Source organism: Antedon mediterranea, chromosome 3 (assembly GCF_964355755.1).
Source record: "Antedon mediterranea chromosome 3, ecAntMedi1.1, whole genome shotgun sequence".
NCBI lineage: Eukaryota > Metazoa > Echinodermata > Crinoidea > Comatulida > Antedonidae > Antedon > Antedon mediterranea.
In genome coordinates, this window is record NC_092672.1 from 9,187,560 (window position 1) to 9,211,205 (window position 23,646).

General features: G+C 32.6%; 2 protein-coding genes across 10 annotated transcripts in view; one reads left to right on the forward strand and one right to left on the reverse strand.

Annotated features, from left to right (window-relative positions):
* The first annotated feature begins 109 nt into the window (after positions 1–109).
* Positions 110–14,198, forward strand: LOC140044797 (centrosomal protein of 104 kDa-like). 2 transcript variants are annotated; one of them, XM_072089470.1, is made up of 20 exons: positions 110–207; positions 786–1,037; positions 1,522–1,603; positions 2,035–2,173; positions 2,770–2,906; positions 4,786–4,895; positions 5,407–5,462; positions 5,787–5,942; positions 6,322–6,345; positions 7,335–7,489; positions 7,662–7,782; positions 8,172–8,339; positions 8,725–8,859; positions 9,090–9,280; positions 9,381–9,618; positions 10,197–10,295; positions 10,593–10,859; positions 11,012–11,150; positions 11,275–11,403; positions 11,906–14,198. In XM_072089470.1, the coding sequence occupies exons 2-20, from the start codon at positions 833–835 to the stop codon at positions 12,004–12,006; spliced, it is 2,652 nt and encodes an 883-aa protein (XP_071945571.1). In that variant the 5' UTR covers positions 110–207; positions 786–832; the 3' UTR covers positions 12,007–14,198. The 2 variants fall into 2 exon arrangements, with proteins under 2 accessions (XP_071945571.1, XP_071945572.1); XM_072089471.1 differs by lacking the exon at positions 6,322–6,345.
* A 4,428-nt stretch (positions 14,199–18,626) lies between these two features.
* Positions 18,627–23,646, reverse strand: part of LOC140044796 (kinesin-like protein KIF1A) — a 62,325-nt gene continuing 57,305 nt past the window's right edge. For all 8 annotated transcript variants that reach the window (XM_072089464.1, XM_072089467.1, XM_072089463.1 and 5 more), the window contains one exon: positions 18,627–23,536. In XM_072089464.1, the coding sequence (XP_071945565.1) occupies positions 23,378–23,536 (159 nt within the window). In that variant the 3' untranslated portion in view covers positions 18,627–23,377. The remainder of the gene's footprint in view (positions 23,537–23,646) is intronic.

The following is a 23,646-nucleotide window of genomic DNA, read 5'->3' on the forward strand; positions in this document are numbered from 1 at the left end:
TATATGTGCGTACGCAGTAATAATCAAAATAATAACACGATGTTACGTCTGGGTACTTCAACGCCTAACTCATAAATATTTATGATTAAATGAAGGGGAAGTAATGGCGGACATCGGGTCGTCGCTAAGGTAAACGATTGATTGTTTTGATAGAAAGAAACAACGAATAAGTTGATGATTATAGATTGTACATCGAAATAATAACCTGTAAGTATAAAGGTTTAATGCTGGTTTGTTTAAGAATATTAATGTATGCGTACACAGTACCATTATGGTCGAAAACTGTCTTTCAAACTGCCAAATAAGTCTGGCTGGGGAGGCGCCTAGCCTACTACTAGGCCTAGGCCTAGTACTAGCTAGCCTTCCTAGCTATATAGGGGCCTAGGCCTATGGCCCATTGGGCCTAGTAGTAGGCGAGCACTAGGCCTAGCTAGACCTACTTGACCTTCTTGTTATACCTTTTTGGGCCTGCTCAGTCTAAGGCAGGCCAGGCTAGTACTAACTAGGCTAGTCGGAATCCGTACTACTAGCCTAGGACCTAGCTAGGCCTAACCTAGTAGGCTTAGCTAGTACAGCCTAACTGGTCCTTAGACTAGCCTATAGGCAAGTAGAGGGACCTAGCTAGCCTCACTCAGCCTCTAGGCCTAGGCTAGGCTATCTAGCCTAGTAGGCTAGGCCTAGACCTATAAAAATAGAGAGACTGATTAATCATTTAGGCCTAGGCCTATATGAATAATGATGGAAATAAAATAAATTTTTAAAAATTCATATTTTTTTAATTTTAGGTTAGGGCCTACCTAGGCCTAGTTGATACTGGCTGGAAGTAACCAAGATGCCACACAAGCTTGCTTTCCAAGTTCTACATACCTCCAGCATAGAGACAGGTTTTAACCTACGGGAGCTGGAGGTGCACAATCCGCTGGTAAAGGGATGGCAGTCAAGTCGCTTCTGCCCCTATCCCCAGGAAGTTATTCTACGTTTACCCAATAAAGTTCATGTCGTCAAGCTACAGATACTTGCTCACCAATTTTTGATCCGTAAATACTTTAATCTTATTTTTTCTTAATACCTAAATTGTGTAATACTTTTAATACTTTATTAAAATTTCAATTATAATGTGATTATTAATATTATATAATTTAAATGATCCCAATAATGGTAAGCTTTTTGGACTATCCTGAAAAATCTTTTATAAATGTATTCTTTATAATTTCAGTAATTTATGTTATCACTTTGTATGTATTTTTTATGATGATTTTCCTAATAAATTCAAATAGTCAAATCAAAATGGCAGTTCCATGTCACAACAATCAAAAGCTAAATTAACAAAATATCCAGGTTTATTTCTGAAAATAATGTGTGCTTAAATTCTAAAATACTGAGGTACAGTACCTTGTTATTTTTCAAAACCTGTAATTACCTTACGACGTATTGTAGTTGCAATATAAATAAATATTGATCAAACATGAATTTTGTGTACTCAACTCGATAGTATAAAATTAATTTCTTTGTTTATTCCAGCAACTAAAATTGAATTTTACATGGGTGATGTACCAACTCATCGCCTTGAATCCTTGCATGGCGCCAGGTATAAACGCTTAGGGTAAGTTGATTCACATCTGACGACCTCTTATTTGTCTCTGGCCCACGTCTATGGAACAACATTGATAAATAAAAAATAGTATTTCTCTCCCTGTTTTTTCGTAAGAATATTATTATTAAGGAACATTTGGAAAATGTATGCAATAATAATAATATATATGAAAATAACATTGTTATGTATTTGAGCATAGACGATAACAATTTATGTGACAAAAAATGACACGATGATGTAACACTACCATATTTGGGCATATCACACTTTTTTGTCAAACTAGTTTGTATTCACGCTAATGCTCTTTAATTTCACATTGTTTTGTTCACTTTAAATTATTTTTTTTGTTTGCGCACAATATTGTCTATATCCAAGCATCCTCTTTGAAAACAGTATGTTATATTTGTTGATGTAGATTTTTATCTTGTTATTTAATGTAGGTATGTTAGTATGTCAGACAACGAGAAAACTGGTTTCAAAGCTCGAGAACTGAAGTCTGTACATGTGAATGCAGTAGGACAGTTTCTAAAGATTGTTATTCATAAGAACTTTGTTAACAAATACAATCTTTACAATCAGGTAAAGAGTGCCAATGTTTTTTACTGTGGTTGATTTTTTTTATTATTTATTTTCCACATACAAAATAGAAATGAGCTGGTAGATAATTAACAAGTGGTACATGAATTATTTCTTAATTATTTTAAATTGTTATTGTTATATTTCTTCATGTTTGTTTAGTCTGATGTACTGTTTAGGCGTACTGAATTATTGTTAACTCTTCATTTCAACCTTTGATTGTTTTTTAGTATTTTATACCAGTCAAATAAAAAAAAAGTAAAATAGTAATAATAATAAAGCGCACATGCCACTCAAGAGTGCTTAAGGCATTGAAATAAAAGTGAATAGACAGAGACTGAAATAAGTTTGAGAACAAACTTTATGGCAAAAAAGTTGAAATAATGAAATAACTTATACTGTACACACAATAATGTTACCTATAAATTAAAAAAAATCATTAGACTCACAACAACTCTATTCAGCATTGTCATGACTAATAGATAAAGCATTCACATACATTTTTGGATAAGAGATAAAATCCAAATAGATTCTAACCTAAACTAATTTGTCTATGTACTTTGAATACAACAGAATATTGTTCTTATAAACCAAAACAGGTTGGTGTTGTTGCAGTGAATATAATAGGTGAAGAACTAGGAGAAGATGGACAACCAAAAAATATTCTCGATCCATTAATTAGTAACAATGAGGATGTGGATGGTGTTGATCCGTTGGTGCTTGGTGCATTTACTAGGTAAGGAATAGACAATACAACAATAAAACCCCTCCTCTGGGACACTCCTATTCAAGGAACACCCTATTAACACATTGACTGCCAAGGCATTTTCCGTAATTTCTGTCCCAGTGCCAAGTCCCGTTTACATATTAAATTACAGTTTGAAAGTGTAACATCTGGTCACAGACTATCATGATGTCATTCAAAATATTTTTAGATTATCGTTTACGTACATCATTCATAAACTGCCATGCGATAATTCCTGTTCCAATCACCACTGCCAGCGATTCTACATACAATACAAAAGTGCTACGATTTTGACGTAGTATTACGTCTTGGCAAGTAGCGACACGCAATTTTTGACGTATAAATACGCCGTGGCAGTGAACGTGTTAACAAAATATGTTATTAACACTATGGCCAACCTCTTTTTAGAGGACACCCCTAACCCTATTAAAGGGAAACTTTTTTGGTTACAAAGGTTTCCCTTTGAATAATATACAATTTTTTGTATACCACCTAATTCCCACAAAAGGATCATTGCCCATGGCTGCAATGTGAACTCTGATGTTACCCTTTTCAAAACTACATGCCTCTCCCCTATTGAGTCACGTCATGTGAGTGCAGCTACTTTAAGGCACTCTCTCATCCGTCAAAAGATATACTACTGTAGGTTCTTTAAAGTGCACACAAACAATTAGTCTGGGCTCCAGACGGAGTTTTTTCTTAATATTAGTAAAAATATAAATATTTTTGCACATATGGCGTTTCATACGTGTATTACTTGAGTTTGGATACTCCGTCTGGGGAAACACGCCAAAGTCACGTGGTTTGACACCAAGAATTCTTGGTGCTTAGATTATTCGGTTGACTAGTTTCAGCTGCATGCGATTGGCTACTCACTCGTACACCGTTTTAATATTCATATTTCAGAATTTCAAAGACTCAACAACTAAGATGGTACGCATGCGCTATGTTACGTTTAGACAATGTGTACTTGGGTACATTGATGAAAGTTTCTGAAGGCTAGAAAAGATTTTATATGGATCATTTAATCAGGGAGATGTAATTTACATCTCCCTGATTTAATATTACGCAGAGATAATTTGATTTAATTCCCACCCAGACCCTGTCCTGTTCTGTGTAGTGGTGTAGCCCTGTCTGTTGTGTGTGAATCCTGTTGTGTGCCGGTGGTGGTATTATGTAGGCCTACCTTATTGGCGTTTTATTTGGCAGGTCATACGTGCGAGTTGAGTAGGACCTACGAAGGAGGCCTAGGCTAAGGACTAAACAATTAATAAACAAAACAACTTGGCAAGAACAGAATTTCATATTTCAACAGTCTCGATCGTACATTCAGCACTGTACGTAGGCCTACTCGATCTTTTTCATTTTGTAACAAAATGATCATTGGTTGATTCGAAATCCATATTTACATATAGCCAAATACGGTATGATAACCTACGTCATTCTTATCGGATGTTTGCGGTCTGCAAATCGATTTCTATACATGTTTCACAAGTCTGTATTTTCAGACAAAAATCGCGGTCGAAATAAAAACAAATAAATAAAAAAAAAAAAACAATACAGACTTGGGGCAAGTCTAACAAGCAATGTGTGTACACTGGACCTACTGTTTATAGTTATTGTCAGTGCAATAACTTGTCACAAATACCATCATCACGAACTATAAAGAAGCATATTCCCTTAGTTATGAATGTGTTGCTGAATTATTACCATAGCCACATGTAGTTTTGGTCAGATAAGTTTCAAACCACCTTTTGACATCTGGACATATCTGTCACATGACATTCTCCAACAAGGATCATTAAAATGCATCTAATTAATGCTATTCAAAATTCATATTCTATATGTAACTTCATCATTTTATTTGCAGAGCTGATTATATTTCACCTTTAGATGATCTTGCGTTTGATATGTATCAGGACCAAGAAGTTGCACAGATAATCCGTAAACTTGACCTTCGCAAGAACGAGGCTGTCTTACGTAAGATATGACCTTCTGCATGGTTTTTTCTGCACCGCATTCAAAAAACTGTAGAATAACTTAAACCTGAAAACAACTTACTGAGCTTATATATATATATATATATATATATAAACACAGTAGGCAAAGAACATATATATATATATGTATAATTTTACTTTATTTTGACTTGAATCACAAATAATGAAAATTATGTGAATTATTTTTATCTTCATCCAATCATTTTAAGGGTGATTGTCTTGTATATATTTTTTGTTGCTCCAAAAATAATTGTATCAGTACAATATTGTACTGACAACTTTGCAAACATTTTATTTTTAAATAAAACATTATAGGCTGCTGAAACCAGGTTTACAAAAAGTTACAATTTTGAGATACCTTCCCTCTATCAGTATTTATACTCACTTTTATGTATAATAATCATACTGTGTATTGCCAGTTCAGAAACTTACTAATTGTATATTTTACATCCAATAAAACAAACAATTTAAATCATTTATGTCCAATTTAGAGGAACAGTACGACATTGCAAAGCGACTAAAGCAAGGAATAGCAGACTTACAAAAGGTACTTCATAAATTGATTCTAGAGTAGAACCTCTGTTACCTCATTAACTTCATGGTCAAGGTAATACAGCACATACTGTACTATGTACCCTAAAGGATGATTTAAGTGTAGTGACCATTTTCTGAGGATCCAGCAAATGACAATGGGTCCTGAGGGTCCGAGGTTCTTTTTAATACAATTAATAACAAATTATAATATTTAAAAACTATTTTAGCCAATTAGTTGCTGCGGTACTTAATTATTACCTATCCCAAAAGCTTATTCATTCATCTTCGGAAGTTAGGAGAGAACACTGAGAAATTAAACTCTCTATTTCTATTTCAGGTTGGAGAACGACTTGGTCGCTTTGAGGTCGAGAAACGCCGTGCAATAGAAACCGAAGATTACGACCTGGCTAAGACAAAGAAAGCCGCAATGGAGGATTATCGGTCAGAAATCTACAAGCAACTCTCCCTTCACCAACTACTAGAATACTCAAAGGTACAGTATCTATCTCTAGAAACAGTATAACTTGTATTCAGTTAATCCATTCTCAGGCAGTGGTATCTAAAGTAGCTATTGGTTAAAAACTGTAATTGTCTTTAAATGTATCTTTGTAGTTGGACAGCTCTGTAGTCTTCTATAATCTTCCATAAAATCTTGAAAAGTGGTGGTTTGCAAAAGTAATCTGGAAAAGAAGCCCATCCCCAAAATATGCACAGGTCGTCTCAGGTCAAAAGCGCCCTAGAGCGGCTGCAGACTAGCACTGTATGTGGCATGTTTCTAATAATCACTGTATTTAACTCAATCTGTTTTTGAATGCACTTTTTTAAACACATGTTTAAACCCTTTCATCACACTTCAATCATTTGTTTTTCAGCAATTAATATGGCCTCCAAGATATGTAAGTCATATGCATGTACTTATTCCCATCATGCACTTGTAGTTTGCATATTTTAAATTATTCTGTTGAGAACTAACTCATTTTAAAAATAAAAAACACATTTAGTATTTAGTAAATCCATCCGTCCATCAAATTCTAATTTTTAACCAATTGTTTTGCATATTGTTTGATTTTCACATTCCCATTGTTTTGTCATACCGATTATTCCCATTTTTTACTGCTTTTCCATTTTTTTTAGTTTAACCATTTTTATGTATAAAAATAGCATCCCAAATTTCTTATATAATTATAATTATTTAGTCCCTTTTTTGTTGCATCTTCTGGTTTTGTACTTTCCATTTTTACAGTACTATCGCCAATTTTAATAATAGATATTGTCAGGTAAATAATTTTTAATATTTGGCCAATGAAAATTGGTTTTAATTGCTTATTTCAAGATTCATTTTGGTGTCCATTTTTAATAGACAAAGAGGATGGTTTATTACAAAACTAATTCTTCTAACCCTTTAAAATGAAGACTGATATGTTTTGTATTCTTGTTTCTAATATTTTACTGTTTTTGTAAATTTATAACTAATTGATGCACATTTGGATATTATAATTAATTAGTTTGCAATTAACCTTTAACCTTCATAATCTCTCATTTGCCACTTTCATTCTGGCTGTACAGAATTTTTTGCCACATCACCATTTTACTCATCTACAGTATTCCTGAACTTAAGTCTATGAACACTAACAATGGCCATTAATACCAAATGACACTTGGGGTGGGTGAGGTAGTCATCAGCAGGGCATAAGTCTGGTAGGTGGGGGTGGGGGATACATTATCTTTCTTTTAGCCTGCTGCAGTACATATCCACCCAGCCAACCGGCCATTATAAGATTATGTTAATGAACTCACTAAAACCAGGGCATCATTACTACTGTGCACTTCTTTTATGCCTACAGGTACATGGTAATGTACAGTAGTTTCTTTTTGTATTTTTCAGCCTAATTCGCAGACACTTGAACCAATACCTATTAACCAGCCTGCAGACAACAAGAAAACCAACTCAAAGAAACAGCCTGTTGCGTCAGAACCAAAGTCAACATTCCAGCCCAAGAACTATCAAAATGATGAACGGCCATTGAGAGGGGTTAAAAGGTACATTTCAGCCATCTATTGTGTGCTTGACCGTTTTTTCTCAGGCCAGGAAATACAAAAGAAAACAAATGCATCAGCAAAATTCAAAAACTTAAAATACAATGCTCTCAGTATCATCATCTGTGTAGAATAAAATACAATAACTCTTCAATTCTCACATTGTTTTATTTAGCCAACCAATACATGAACCAGAACCAGTTCAGGAGGAGGACCAACCATCTGATGGTAAAAAACTTTCAGATAAAAATTCCAGAGAGGCAGCACCAGCCATTGATGCATTTGGGCTTGACTTGGTCAGTGCTATTTTCATCAAGTTTTTTTTATTTAAAACAGTTTACAACAAACTGCATCTAAATGATACTAAATTGCCAACTAACTGTCCTTACCAATGCAATAAATGTCAGGCTTTATTCATCTTTGATCCCAGCTTTCAATGGCTGGGAGAGATCGGAAAGTTGCAAATCTGAGCTTTTCACTGTCGTTGGTGTTACTCAGAATTTAACAATCTAAAAATTAGAAAAAAATATCATTTTTAAAAATGTATTAGTTATTTATTGGCTGATTTTCATCATAATATAGCTTTTTATTAAACCAGCCAAACTCCAGGAGGAGAGGTGACGATAAACAGGTATTGTTACATATGGACTAAATAGCTTAATAATATTAATGACTGTTTATGCAGGTTACCAAACTCTACTCTAAGACATGGTCGTACAGAGAAGAGGCGCTGTTGATGATGAAGAGCAAGCTTGAGGATGTTGAAGAAGGAATGGATAAAGAAGAGTTAAGAACATTATTGAGGGCAGCAACCTTTGTTGTTACAAAAGGTCTAAGAGACAAGGTCTTTGGGGTAAGCATACCAGAATGTAGTTTTTTTCTAATTGTCCGTATCCATTCAACCCCGGACCTTGGGATTGGAAGGCAAGCTACAGCTCCACTACAAGGAAAAAAAAAATAGTTATTTGAAATATGTACAATTCATAAACTACACTGCTTTATTTAAGCTAAATAGGTATCTTCTATGCAGTTTATGTACTAATTGGCTACTTACACTAGTGCCCATTATTTTGCCATCATTTATTTTGACTTAAATTGACTAGCCAATAAATACTAATTCCTAGTTAATATGAGGTCACCATTTCTCCATGTTTTGTCATGAAAACATAAATAATAATTCAATGTTAATTATATTTTAGATTATACTGTTTCAAATTGTATTGTTTTCTAATCACCAGATATTTAACACAGCAACTAGTGTTTTGCAATACATTTTTGAAACATGGATTGTGAGACACAAAATTGGTAAAGTTGACACTGCTGCCGTGCTAGACAAGACAATAACTGAACTTCTAAACAGAACATCAGATACTGTTAGTATACAAGTATTTATAATGGTCCTCAAATGAAACACGTCCACTGTATAATCATTTTATAAGCAACCATCATTTATAAACTACTTGACTACATTAAATTTAATAGAAGCAGAAATTATTCATTTTGTTTGTATATTTATTGAGGTACAATCAATTTTTTCCAAGATCTTCTTCAATTACAAAAAAATCTTACAATATTGGTAAGTAATTATTTTTGTTTTTCCCAGAATGCCAGACTAAAGACATTCAGCCAGGAATTTATAGTTGAAATGGCTGGTTACAAGGAAGTGCGCCCTCTTCACAATATTCCTCAACATTGCCTGGTTCCATTCAAAGCTTCAATCCAGGCCAGAAGTGCTGTCACAAAAGTTGATATTGTTCAGAAGCTATTGGCTCTTTTAGGAGTAGAGAAAAATAGGTAATGTTAGTACTGTGGAGGAGGGTTGTGTTTGAATTTTGGTTAACCTCTCTTTTCAAATATTTTGACTCTCTCGATTTTACCAATTCTTTTTGTTTAGCAATATGTCTGTAGAAAGTGTAATGACCTTTGCATTGAGGGCTCTGGAACACACTCATGGAGAAGTGCGTGAAGCCGCCATTAAATTGATCACAGACCTTTATCAGATGAGAGGAGCAGAAATCAAAGACCATCTGCCATCGGAAGAAGATCCAGCAATCATCAAGAACCCTCTGTACTCAAAACTCTTTGATGCTCTTGACAAGATCGATGGAAAGCCAACAAGGAGTGAAAGAAAGGTATAATAGGCAGGGATGCAAGAAATCATAGATGCTTCATTACATTACTCTGGTTATAGAACAATTCTCCTCAGTCCTCTAGAGTCATTTCACCAAACTGTGCACAAAAACAAGCATATTTGCCTTTCATCTGTCAAGAGTGTCAGCCCATAAAACACACAATTGTAATTTGATTATATTAATTGCCCATCAAATACAACCCAAGGGTACTATTAGGTCATTTACAACAAGGTTACCTGGACAGCTCATGAAAATTCCTACATGGTTTTTAGCAATTTCTGTAGTGAAGTGTCTGTCACACTCCAGCTGGCCTCTCATGTGTGTCAAGATAAAGAATCAGAACTCATAAATTGTTTAAAACAGACCAGGATTTATTATCTGGATTTTTTCAAAAACCCAGGTGAAATGGACTGATTCTGCCAAGGGAGAGAAATGCCTAATATTTTAAAAAATATGCATTAAGATCAAAGAGGATAAATACTGTAATACAATAATAATATAGTCAGCTATGTCTTGTCCTGCATTACCACTCTTTTTTGTTTATCTACTATTAAAATATATATTTTTGTATTACCTAGGCTCAGGCTAAGAAACAAAAAGAAGAGGAAGCCAGGAAGAAGCAGGCAGAGATTGATACTTTGCAGCAACAGTTGGCAGAGTTAAGAGCACATGCAAAGGTAGGCCTATCTGTTGTGAACATTGAATTAAATTGAACAAATTATTGAATTTCAGATGAACTTGCAAGTGCAGATCCAGGGGGCAAGCTACAGCTCCACTACGAGGAAAAAAAAATAGTTATTTAAAATATGCAATACATAAATTAGTTCTTGGGTCGCATGCTCCCTCTTTGACAGCTAAAATGACATTATGCACTACTATATGTATTTTTAACAGACTATTATTATTATTATGTTCGTTCCTCCATCATTTAAAAGATACTGAATCTGCCCTGACTTGTGTTTTTTTATCTTTAGGCCCAAGGAGGCAAAAAAACTACACAGAAGCTTCTTCATTCTGACGATGATGAAGACGACGATGATGAAGATGATGATGAACAAAATAATGGTCCTCTCACAAGAAGAACCAAAGCAGCAAGTGTGGCAGATGGTTCCGAGTTTGGTGACCCTGATAAGCAGTGTGTCTTTTGTCTTGAGAGGAATGATGAGTTTGATAAAGAAGGTTTGGACTTGCATTACTGGAAGTATTGTCCAATGCTGAAGAGATGTCAACATTGCAAACAGGTAGGATACAGGGATGTTAGTATGAATGGAAAAATTTGAGGTCATTTGGAATATTCAAAGAAGCTAGAAAACGGAGTGGTGAAAATGGTTCTCCTGGTCCATCTTCATCTTGTTAAAATCATAATATTTTATATATATTTTTTTCCTCATAGGTTGTTGAAGTATCTGTGTTAGTGGAACATTTGCTAACAGAATGCGAAAGTCGTACAGAATTTGCCAAATGTCCACGATGTTCCGAAGCTCACGAGAAATATGAGATCGACAAACATGTTACTGAAAAACTCTGCACATGTAAAAACTTGTACTTTTTTTTTTCCATTTTTTGTGTGAAAAGTAATACAGTAGTTTACTAGTATTTAATTGAAATGGCAATTTGGTTATTAATTTCAACTCTTTCACATTTTCTTTTTCAAAGTGGCTAAGAAAGCTATGGCACGCTGTCCTCTATGTCACAAAAATTTTCCACCAGGTGAAGAGAGTTGGCGACATCATCTAATGACAAAAGGCATGTGTATTACCAACCATCGTAACAAACAAGATGCAGGTATGTTATGGTATTGTTTTACTATAGTCAACCAAATCATTGAGCTTTCTTAACATATTGTTGAGGTTAGGTTTATGAAAAAGTCATTTTTAACTTGAAGTCAATGAATGTGCTTAAGTCAGTTTTCAAAATAACCGTAGCAAATATTTGTGTGTACATTTTTTCTTATTCTAAGCAGGGAGGTATAATAAATATAAACAATTTGTTATACCTCCCTGTTCTAAGCACTGTTTAACTAACTTGAATTAAGTAAAAAGGTTGATAAATTCCAGGAACTTTCAAGTCTACTTTTTTCATGCTGGGTTGGTAGACATTTTGGAGAGAAAGCACTTACAGTATAGCTTGTACTGCTGTTTCCTCTTCAAATACCCCCTCTCATTAGAGAACTGTAAAGTAGTAATATTAACAACAACAGCAGCATAAAAACTAATGTTTTTTAATTTAATTCAATAGAACAGTTTATTTCACATTCTCAAATAAATGTTTAATGTACTTATTTTAGGAAAAGGCAGGAATACAAAGAGGCCCGTACAAAAACCAAATAAACCAAAAGCAGGAAAAAAACCTCCACAAACTAAAGGAAGGACACCAAGAGGGAAGTGATTTAGGTAGTGTAAAGTTCAAAGTTCAAACATAAACAGGGTGGCTGGAGACCACACTTATATACTTTTTGGTCATTTAATGTATTATTTATTTTAGAACACAAAACAGTAAATTACCATACTTAACTCAATAACTGAATATATAGGTAAGAATAAACCCAATTTATCTAGTTGAAGAAGTGATGCAGATTTTACAGTTTGTGGTATAATTGTTCTCTGTATAAACCGGTGTTGCCAATTATTGCAACTGCAGCACAACAAATGCAATTAGTGTAGCTATTATACCAGAATACTATTTAAGAAATAGTGCCCAACCATTGCTACAATTTAGTGGAACATTAGTGTATGCTGTAGGGTAACGTGTATCTTTTAGAACGTTAGTACTGTATACATCATTATGTAATTTTTACTTAATAATGCAATATAAACCTCCACATAAAAGATACATTATCATTGCCAAATAGCCTTGATTGTCCCTGATCATGTGTTGTAAATGCATATAAAATCAGAGAGAGAAAGATGAGGTATTTTGTTGTAGATGATTCTGAAGTTTAAATATCGGAACAAATTTATAAAGAGGAGTTGTGTTTGACTTAAAAAGCAGTTAGTATACTGTATAATATATACCGTATATATTTATTTTATAAAATTTGTGTAACCATTCAATTGTTATAGTTGTAACACAGCACCAAATTTTCTGTTTTTATTACTACTATTATATACATTATGTATGTATTTTATCACACTGCAGTTTTTCTGTAAATGCCAAAAGGTGTAGTGTCGCAAATTGTGTAAAAATTTAAATGAACTAGGGGAATTGAAAGTGTCAAGGAATGGTTTCATATTTTTATCTACTTTTTATGAGTGGAAAACAAGCTTAACAAATATCGTTAATATTATGCATTAATATTTTGTTAATGAAAACAATACCATACATATCATACTTGCAGGAACCTGATCAGAAATAGTTACTGAACAAAAAGTGTTTTTCTGAAAAACTCTGCTAATAATAATAATATATTTTAAAAGTTAAAGTTATAGTTCTAGAATGTTTAGGTGCTTTCGTCTTTTTTGAATGACTAAGCCAGTATATAAAGCTTCATTCAACTCAATTTTAAAATTTGATAACATGTCATCAATTTCCCAATTTGTTTTCTAACAGTCCTCATTATTGAGTACATGAGGCCTGAGGCCACTGGCCACTGGTTTAGGAAACCTAAGTGGCCCTCCAAGTTCCAAAGCAGGAGGCTTCGGGTGTTTTTTCCTCTGGGCACAGCTCATGGGCCCACATAAGCTCCGGGGCCCCTGGGTTTAGCCAGTTAGTTCTCATAGCCGTTACGCCACTGCATCTTTACTGGTTTAAGTTGACATACTATATCCGTTGACATACTATATTCATTACCTTTGCGCAAGACCAGAAATGTATGTGCTTTTTATTTATTTTTTCCATTTGCTTTGCTGAAGTTTTCTAATAGATTTTCTTAAAAGCCAGAATATAAAGCTTCATTCAACTCAATCTCATTCTCAAGTTGAGTCATGAAGTCCCGAATTTGTTTACTTTGTTAGAACGCATATTTAAACAAGTGTGCAGTTAAACTGCCAAATACAGTGAGATTTTGGTTAACATTATTACACTACTTGTATTTCCTTTTGGAATAATTTTTTTAATTGTATGTTGAGTATACCATGATACATTTTCGCTTGTTCACATTTTTACAATTCAATAGTAATAATTGTCTTAATTGGATATGTATCGCTTCATTGTACCAAATAATGCTGATATAAATTTTAATTGTAGCAACCTATTTAAAATCTATTTTTATTTATGTGTTTTGTCGTTTTAGGTTGTTTTTTATTTGTAGTGTAGTACGGTTGCTTAAATCAAAGAACAATTTAATTTAGGCCAGCTTACCTGGAATTGTATGCCTACAACATATTAAACATCCCGCCTCTTGAGGGTCGCTTATTTTTCATCAGAAGAAAGTGTATTCTTATTTCAGCATTCAAATGTTACTCGGAAACTACACACAAGTAACATTACTTTTGATCAAATTCTTACATGTTTTTGTCAATACTAGAGTAATTGTTATAAAATTAGTTCGTTACCCAAAAAAAATATTTGAACCTTTCTATTAAAGATATGATTATTTAAATAGAAAAATAAAACATAGACAATGCAAGGTAATTTTGTATTCGCCTACTCTCCTTTACATGTTAACAGGACATCTATGGTACTTTTATTTTAATTTCTGCATACTATTTATTTATTTATACTATGATCAAAATGACTTGAATTCCTAACTGGAAAGATTTTAAACTACATTTGAACCACTTGAGAAGTTATGCGAGTGGTTAGCGCAATGAAAAAATAAATTAATGGTACTAGTACAGGGATTTTTTCGAAAAAAAGAGCACATTTTTAGTTTCTAGGGCACTATAAGATGATGATAACGCAATATATGATAACGCAATATGATCATATACAGCAATACTATTGCATAATAATTGAATTTGAAAAAATGTGAAAAAAAATGATATTTTGGTCATTTTTCGAAAAATCCTTGGGATTTTTTCAAAAAAATAGCCAATATTCGATCATTTTATTTTTGGACAAAACTGGTTTCTAAGGGCACCATATGATGATAATAGCAATATATGATCATATACAGAAATATTATTGCATAATAATTATATTTTAAACTTGGTATTTTGGCAATTTGTTTAAAAATCCCTGTTACAGGGATTTTTCCAAAAAAATAGTCAATTTTCGACAGTTTTATTTTTCGATAAAACTGGCCTGGGCACTTTAAGATGATGATAACGCAATGATCAATACAGCAATATTATTGCATAATAATTGAATTTTAGAAATTTGATATTTTGGTCATTTTTTCGAAAAATCCCTGTACTATACTGCCCTGAAAGAATGACTCAACTGACACATTTTTCAAAAATCACTTTTTTAGCTTTTTGGGCTATTTAGGGAATGATACACCTTGTGGTATATTCAGATATTCAAAATTTTAACTAAAAATCAAAATACCACTCAATTACAAGTGTGTGTTACTATTGTCACCAAAGACTAACTCAACTACAAATAGGAAACCCATTCAAGTGCACAACAATGTTTATTATGCTATAGTAACCATTTATGTCAAAAGTGGTTACTATACCACAATTGACATGCGCAGAACCCATTAGTCGACTCTGCGCATGTTTATTATGCTATAGTAACCATTTATGTCAAAAATGGTTACTATAGCACAATTGACATGCGCAGAACCCATTATTCGACTCTGCGCATGTTTATTATGCAATAGTAACCATTTATGTCAAAAAATAAAAGGGTCGAAATTCGGCAATTTTTCGGAAATTTTCCTGTACTATAGTACAGGGATTTTTTCAAAAAAATGGCCAATTTTCGACCTTTTTATTTTTCGATCTTTTTATTTTTCGATAAAACTGGTTACTATAGCACAATTAACATGCGCAGATCCCATTAGTCGACTCTGCGCATGTTTGCTATAGTAACCATTTATGTAAAAAAATAAAGGGGTCGAAAATCGGCCATTTTTCGAAAATTTTCCTGTACTATAGTACAGGGATTTTTTCCAAAAATTGCCAATTTTCGACCTTTTTATTTTTCGATCTTTTTATTTTTCGATAAAACTGGTTACTATAGCACAATTAACATGCACAGATCCCATTAGTCGACTCTGCGCATGTTTGCTATAGTAACCATTTATGTAAAAAGTGGTTACAGGGATTGACATGCGCAGAACCCATTACTGTATTCGACTCTGCGCATGTTTATTATGCAATAGTAACCATTTATATCAAAATATAAAAGGGTCGAAATTCGGCAATTTTTCGGAAATTTTCCTGTACTATAGTACAGGGATTTTTTCCAAAAAATGGCCAATTTTCGACCTTTTTATTTTTCGATAAAACTGGTTACTATAGCACAATTAACATGCGCAGATCCCATTAGTCGACTCTGCGCATGTTTATTATGCTATAGTAACCATTTATGTAAAAAAATAGAGGGGTGGAAAATCGGCAATTTTTCAAAAATTTTCCTGTACTATAGTACAGGAATTTTTTCCAAAAAATTGCCAATTTTCGACCTTTTTATTTTTCGATAAAACTGGTTACTATGGTACAATTGACATGCGCAGAACCCATTAGTCGACTCTGCGCATTTTATTATGCTATAGTAACCATTTATGTCAAAAGTTGTTACTATAGCACAATTGACAGGCGCAGAACCCATTAGCTGACTCTGCGCATGTTTATTATGCTATAGTAACCATTTATGTCATGATAAAACTGGTTACTATGGTACAATTGACATGCGCAGAACCCATTAGTCGACTCTGCGCATGTTTTATATGCTATAGTAACCATTTATGTCAAAACTGGTTACTATAGCACAATTAACATGCGCAGAACCCATTAGTCGACTCTGTGCATGTTTATTATGCTATAGTAACCATTTATGTCAAAAGTGGTTACTATAGCACAATTGACATGCGCAGAACCCATTATTCGACTCTTCGCGTGTTTATTATGCTATACAGTAGTAACTATTTATGTCAAAAGTGGTTACTATAGTACAATTGACATGCGCAGAACCCATTATTCGACTCTGCGCATGTTTATTATGCAATAGTAACCATTTATATCAAAATAGAAAAGGGTCGAAATTCGGCAATTTTTCGGAAATTTTTCTGTACTATAGCACAGGGATTTTTTCCAAAAAATGGCCAATTTTCGACCTTTTTATTTTTCGATAAAACTGCTGGTTACTATGCTACAATTGACATGCGCAGAAACCCATTAGTCGACTCTGCGCATGTTTATTATGCAATAGTAACCATTGATATCAAAATATAAAAGGGTCGAAATTTGGCAATTTTTCGGATATTTTCCTGTACTATAGTACAGAGATTTTTTCAAAAAAAATGCCAATTTTCGACCTTTTTATTTTTCGATAAAACTGGTTACTATAGCACAATTAACATGTGCAGAACCCATTAGTCGAATCTGCGCATGTTTATTATGCTATAGTAACCATTTATGTAAAAAAATAAAAAGGTCGAAAATCGGCCATTTTTCGAAAATTTTCCTGTACTATAGTACAGGGATTTAAAAAAAAAAATGGCCAATTTTCGACCTTTTTATTTTTCGATAAAACTGGTTACTATGGTACAATTGACATGCGCAGAACCCATTAGTTGACTCTGCGCATTTTATTATGCTATAGTAACCATTTATGTCAAAAGTTGTTACTATAGCACAATTGACATGTGCAGAAGCCATTAGTCGACTCTGCGCATGTTTATTATGCTATAGTAACCATTTATGTCATGATAAAACTGGTTACTATGGTACAATTGACATGCGCAGAACCCATTAGTCGACTCTGCGCATGTTTTATATGCTATAGTAACCATTTATGTCAAAACTGGTTACTATAGCACAATTAACATGCGCAGAACCCATTAGTCGACTCTGCGCATGTTTATTATGCTATAGTAACCATTTAAGTAAAAAGTGATTACTATAGCACAATTGACATGCGCAGAACCCATTATTCGACTCTGCGCATGTTTATTATGCTATAGTAACCATTTATGTCAAAAGTGGTTACTATAGCACAATTGACATGCGCAGAACCCATTATTTGACTCTGCGCATGTTTATTATGCTATAGTAACCATTTATGTCAAAAGTGGTTACTATAGCACAATTGACATGCGCAGAACCCATTATTCGACTCTGCGCATGTTTATTATGCTATAGTAACCATTTATGTCAAAAGTGGTTACTATAGCTCAATTGACATGCGCAGAACCCATTATTCGACTCTGCGCATGTTTATTATGCAATAGAAACCATTTATATCTAAATATAAAACGGTCGAAATTCGGCAATTTTTCGGAAATTATCGTGTACTATAGTACAGTGTTTTTTTCCAAAAAATTGCCAATTTTCGACCTTTTTATTTTTCGATAAAACTGGTTACTATAGCACAATTACCATGCGCAGAACCCATTAGTCGACTCTGCGCATTTTTAATATGCTATAGTAACCATTTATGTCAAAAGTGGTTACTATAGCACAATTGACATGCGCAGAACCCTTTAGTCGACTCTGCGCATGTTTATTATGCAATAGTAACCATTTATGTAAAAAAATAAAAGGGTCGAAATTCGGCTATTTTTCGGAAATTTTCCTGTACTATAATAGTACAGGGATTTTTTTTAGAAATAGTCAATTTTCGACCATTTTATTTTTTAACAAAACTGGTTTCTAGGGCACTATAAGATGATGATAATGCAATATATCATCATATACAGCAATATTATTGAATAATAATTGAATTTTAAAAACTTGATATTTTGGCTATTTTTCGAAAAAAATTCCTGTAAAGAGATTTTTTCCAAAAATAGTCAATTTTTCGACCATTTTATTTTTCGACAAAACTTGTTTCTAGGGCACTATAGGATGATGATAACGCAATATATGATCTTATACAGCAGTTACTGCATAACAATTGAATTTTAGAAACTTGATATTTTGGCCATTTTTCGTTTACTAATTCAAAACTTCACAAAATTATTTGCAACATTTTCTTTATTAATTTAAAACACAGCCAACACAAAGGAGAGTATGTTTCAGAATACAGTATTCTATTCACAAATGGATGACGTGTATTATTAGTGACATATTATTTCTTACGGCGGCTTCTGATGAGGAAATTATCGGCACTGCCGAAAAGGGTTAGGCCTACTAAGTTGGTTGTAGACAGTTGAAGAAACAGATTCTACAATATAGGGCAGGTAATATTAAATAACACTACTCAAGCAACGTACAGTATTCTTTACTATATGACGATACTTTATAGAGCCTAAGACATTGTTCTCTTTATAGTAATGTACAGTTACGGTTAATAAGGCTTTACAGTAGATATGTTTTCTAGTTAAATTATATATTCTAACACATTTTATTACATTAAATTGATATGTAAGTTTGTCATTTATATCCGGTATATTCTATTTTTACATAAACTTATGTACGTTTTGGGTGTTTTTTAATACAGTATTATCACTACTTCCATACACCATTACATTCTTTCTATCTTGTACAAATAACTTTCGATTTTTACGATGTTTAATCTTGGACAAAACGCTTTTGTCCATGGTTTAATTGATGTATGTTAGCTTACATTAAGTAAATTAACAAAATCAATCAAGTCAGCATTATACTATAGCATGTATATTAGGCTGAATAATAAACTTTTAGAAGCGAATAATATTCCACTTCATAATAACTGCAGTAAACAGTGGAATTACTGCAGCAGATGGTCACGAATTCAAGTGTAATTTTATTTTAATATGCACAAGTCTCATACCAAAAAAAAATTCTCCTACTGAAATCAAAATAATAATCAGTTTAGCACCCATTGAAATCAAACAACACCAGTAATTTGTTTTTCAATATAATAGCCATGTACACATTCTACAGAAAACACAATATATACTTTCTAAACTACTCAACTAACTCATGGAGAAAAACACTTATCCTAAACTTAACAACCATTATCATATAATACATATCAACACTACAATTTCTACTTTTCAAAAAATACAAAATCCTCAATTGCATTTAAAACATTAAATGATTACATTGCACAAAACGAATAACATAAAATGTATAACTTATAATAGCTATTATACTAGTATATACAACATAGCAGCGAAAGAAGTTATATTAGACGACACGATACAGCGTTGATATGTTAAAATGATAGACCTGTATGATACTGTATTAGGCAAAAGCAACAAAGTATTAGTTACAAAGGTGGCAGTCTATAAAAGAAAGGATTCTATTTTTCTGCCTGAATAATCGCAAAAATATTAATGTTTTAATTTAAGAAAATCTACTTTTCTCTCTCTTCACTTATTTAAATGCCTGAACTTTTAGATCCACTTACTCAGAATAAAATAACGTATTCATTGTACACAAACTTTCTTTTAAAATTGTATAAAGTAAATTCATTCTTACTTTATTTGAAACACATCTGGCTTGTTAAACTAGCGTCCCATACCCACAATGAATCCCGAATACAGTACTAATCTTTCTCCGTATTTATGCCTTTTATGCATTACGTCATTCTATAAATTAATCATGCATAATGGATTGTAACTAGCGCCATCAAATATTATGTGCATTGATGTCAAAATAGCAAGTTCCAACGCACGCCAAGCAAAAAATTGGGCATTTTCAAAACAGGCATTAATGTACTCTATTTGTCTTGAACCACACCATACCGTTCTAGCATAAAACACTGTCTCAGTTTTTAAAAAAACATAACAAAATCAATACCAGCTTCCAGAGCTGTAAAATTAACCTAAATAAAAATTGACAATGTTTAGCTATTTATTTCAGCAAATGTACATGAAAGTATTCAGAAGACATTGCACTTTATAAAGACACTACACTTATTGGTTGAATAAGTACATTTTACTTATTATATTGAATAAGTAATATCAAGTCTAGAATATAAGTCCTACACAACACTAACATGCATTACATTATGGCAAGCAAATCTGGTCAATAGAAAACACAACATACTGTATGTTTTATGAGTTATTTTTTTCCAACTTCTAACTACTTCATTTAAAATATTCATATCAAGGTTAATAAAAAAACATAAAGTTTTTTATTTCTTTTATAAATCAATAATATTGAAACCATGGAGGTTAAACTAAATTATAAATTATCATTCTAAAACATGCAGCTGCCTCGCTAGAGAGCTTTGGTATTAACATGTTTCAAATACTCCTTTGGAACACCCCTATTCAGAGGAAAAGAGGACACCCCTATTAATGGGACACATGGTGCTAATAAAAAGAACCAAAAGAAGGCTAGAATATATAACAGATGTTATGTTTCAGAAGAGAATAGTAACAAAGAAGCAAACTTTTACAGGAAAACAGAATGTCTCATATCTATGTTAACATTTAACCAATTTTAAAAATCATAATTAGAAGCTCATCAAAATATTTATACATGACTCAGTTTGAAACCTATTATGATTCACATAAACAAATACAAATAATTGTTATAAAAGAGCTTCTAATGTTTTGAACGAATATACTAAATATAAAATATTATACTCAATAAATTGATAAATTGCACTCTTTTGAAATATTAAACATATAGAAATCTAAAATAATCTTTAAAAAATTAATTAATAAAACAGTAATATAATTGGTGTTTCGATAATTAAAAACTAATAATTACAGCTTGATTTTACTGACTGGGCCTGCAATGTCACTCTGGACTATTAGTTGAAAGTACACTGGGCTAGTAGCAACACTTTTCAACAAAGAACACACAAGATACACATCTCCACTTACAGAACCACCGACAGTGTTTTGTTAATGTTTGGAAATGTTTAAGAAAAGAGAAACAAATTAATTCTAGTCCTACCCAAAATACTTATATATTAGTGAAAGTGAACTGTTGAAAGTAAAAACAAAACTAGACCATATCAAATGGTCAAGCACCAAGAATAATTTAAATAAACATACGTAGTAAAAAAATATAGATAAAATTTTAAATTCATTTTTGGTCTTCCATTGTAACACAAAATAATATGTGTCATAAAAGTAGCACATACAACAAGCCAAGTGACCACACATTTTCATTGTGACACATACCACACCACTGCTAAATATGCATATCCGCTTGCAGCAGAGCAAACAGTTCTATGTTAAAATTCTAGTGGGGTTCTCACATGTTATATTTAGAGCATTTGGGCAAGTCCTTCTCACAATGAATTTACAATGCCTAAAGTACAACCCCTGTTTAACATTTAACATCATTTTCAAAGATATCTCCTGCAGCACTTGTGTTGCTCATTTAAGATATTATTAACACTGCTTTTAATATTATAGAACACCATCAGTTCTTCATAAAACATTTTCGTTTCTATTGTGCCTAATGAGTGAATATGACCAATAATTCATATAAAAACTATAATAAATATAAAATACAATAAGATGTTCAATCAATCAAAGAAGGTTATTGTCCAATAATTTATAATTGTTTTAAGGTGTGGACGTTAACTACATAAATTGGGTTAGGTAAGGATTTATTGGTAGAACTCACACCAAAGAATATGAATGTGTATGAATGCTAGGTACTCCTGCGTGTCAATTCTTCTCAGAGCTCTCACACACAATGTAACAAGTTCAATTTGATATTAAACAAACAATTGTGAAAATGTGAACAATGAGAAGCAAACATGAATGCTACATAGCAACTAAAGCTAACTACATAATATTTAAGAACTATACTACAATCTTACTCCACGGTATATGTACTGTATATTCTACAACCTAAACTATTTATTTTCTAAATACTGATGAGGATGTTAAATAGCCAAGAATGGATTCTACCATAATGAAGAGTACTATTTATTTGTCAACATCTGTTTGACGGAATGGCCTAATCTTTAATAAATTTTTTTAAAGTGATTGGATTAAGTTGTTATTAAAAATAATCAGCAGAAAGAGGCACCATAAAGTCACACCTTTCTGTGAAACAAATGGGAGAAGATATCCTTTAAACAAAAAAGTTTACTTGTGGTAGTACTATAATCAAGAAAGATACTCTTCCCTACTATAATTCTTACCACTTTAAATTTGGGAAAAATGCTGAAAAGAATACATGGATGTATATATTTCATGATTGACTTCAAACCAGTGTAATTATATCAAACAACATAGAACGGGCTGCCTATATTACATTGTATTAAAAATATATTATTAAAAAAAAACTACCCTCCTTATGCTGCTGTTATTCTGACCTTTTTTAAATAACATTTTTGTAAGACTTACATTAATATAAACCCTACCGTAATTTAATATATCATTTCCTTGACTAAATTTAAAGAGTATGACATCAGTTTCATTTTAAAGTTAGCCTATCATAAACCTACAAGTAATCATAGTAAGACACAGTTTAAAACCACATTTACAGTACATAGTCAGACAAACATTTTGTTACTGTGTTATGCAATTTTAGTACAGTATATAGAGCCTTTCCTTTAGGACATCCCTACTTTCTTTCTGATATATTATATGTTTTAACCCCTATTCAGGGTTCTGATGGTGTCCCTTTAATAGAGGTTTTACTGTATTTAGATGGACAGCAAGATGTTTGACAGCTATACTACATAAAACTATTGAAATACTAATATATTAGATATTAATTACATAAGATAATTAGTACATTAGGTTGTATTTTTATTGACAGTTCTATTTAAAATAAATAATTTAAACCTGAACGTTATCCAATCAAACTGCTAACTGTGGTGAACGTCTAGAAATCTTGGACCGGATTGAACCAGCTAGAAGTGGGTTGAAGGCATATAACCAATCAAAAACGTCCTTGTCTCCCACTGTTTGGAGCAAAAATCCACGGTATTTGGTGCAGACAGAGAATGTGTTCGCAGTCTATGAAAATATTGTGAAAAAAACAAGATATTGAAACTTAGAGAGAAAAGGACCATTAACTTGTCAATTCGAGTTTATAAATTAATTTCTAGTTGCTTTCTTGCATCCCA

Coding starts and splice junctions, on each gene's coding strand:
- LOC140044797 (XM_072089470.1), top strand. CDS start 833: ATGCCACACAAGCTTGCTTTCCAAGTTCTACATACCTCCAGCATAGAG. Junction 8,860..9,089: donor TAAACAGAACATCAGATACT/GTTAGTATACAA, acceptor TGTTTTTCCCAG/AATGCCAGACTAAAGACATT. Junction 10,860..11,011: donor GATGTCAACATTGCAAACAG/GTAGGATACAGG, acceptor TTTTCCTCATAG/GTTGTTGAAGTATCTGTGTT.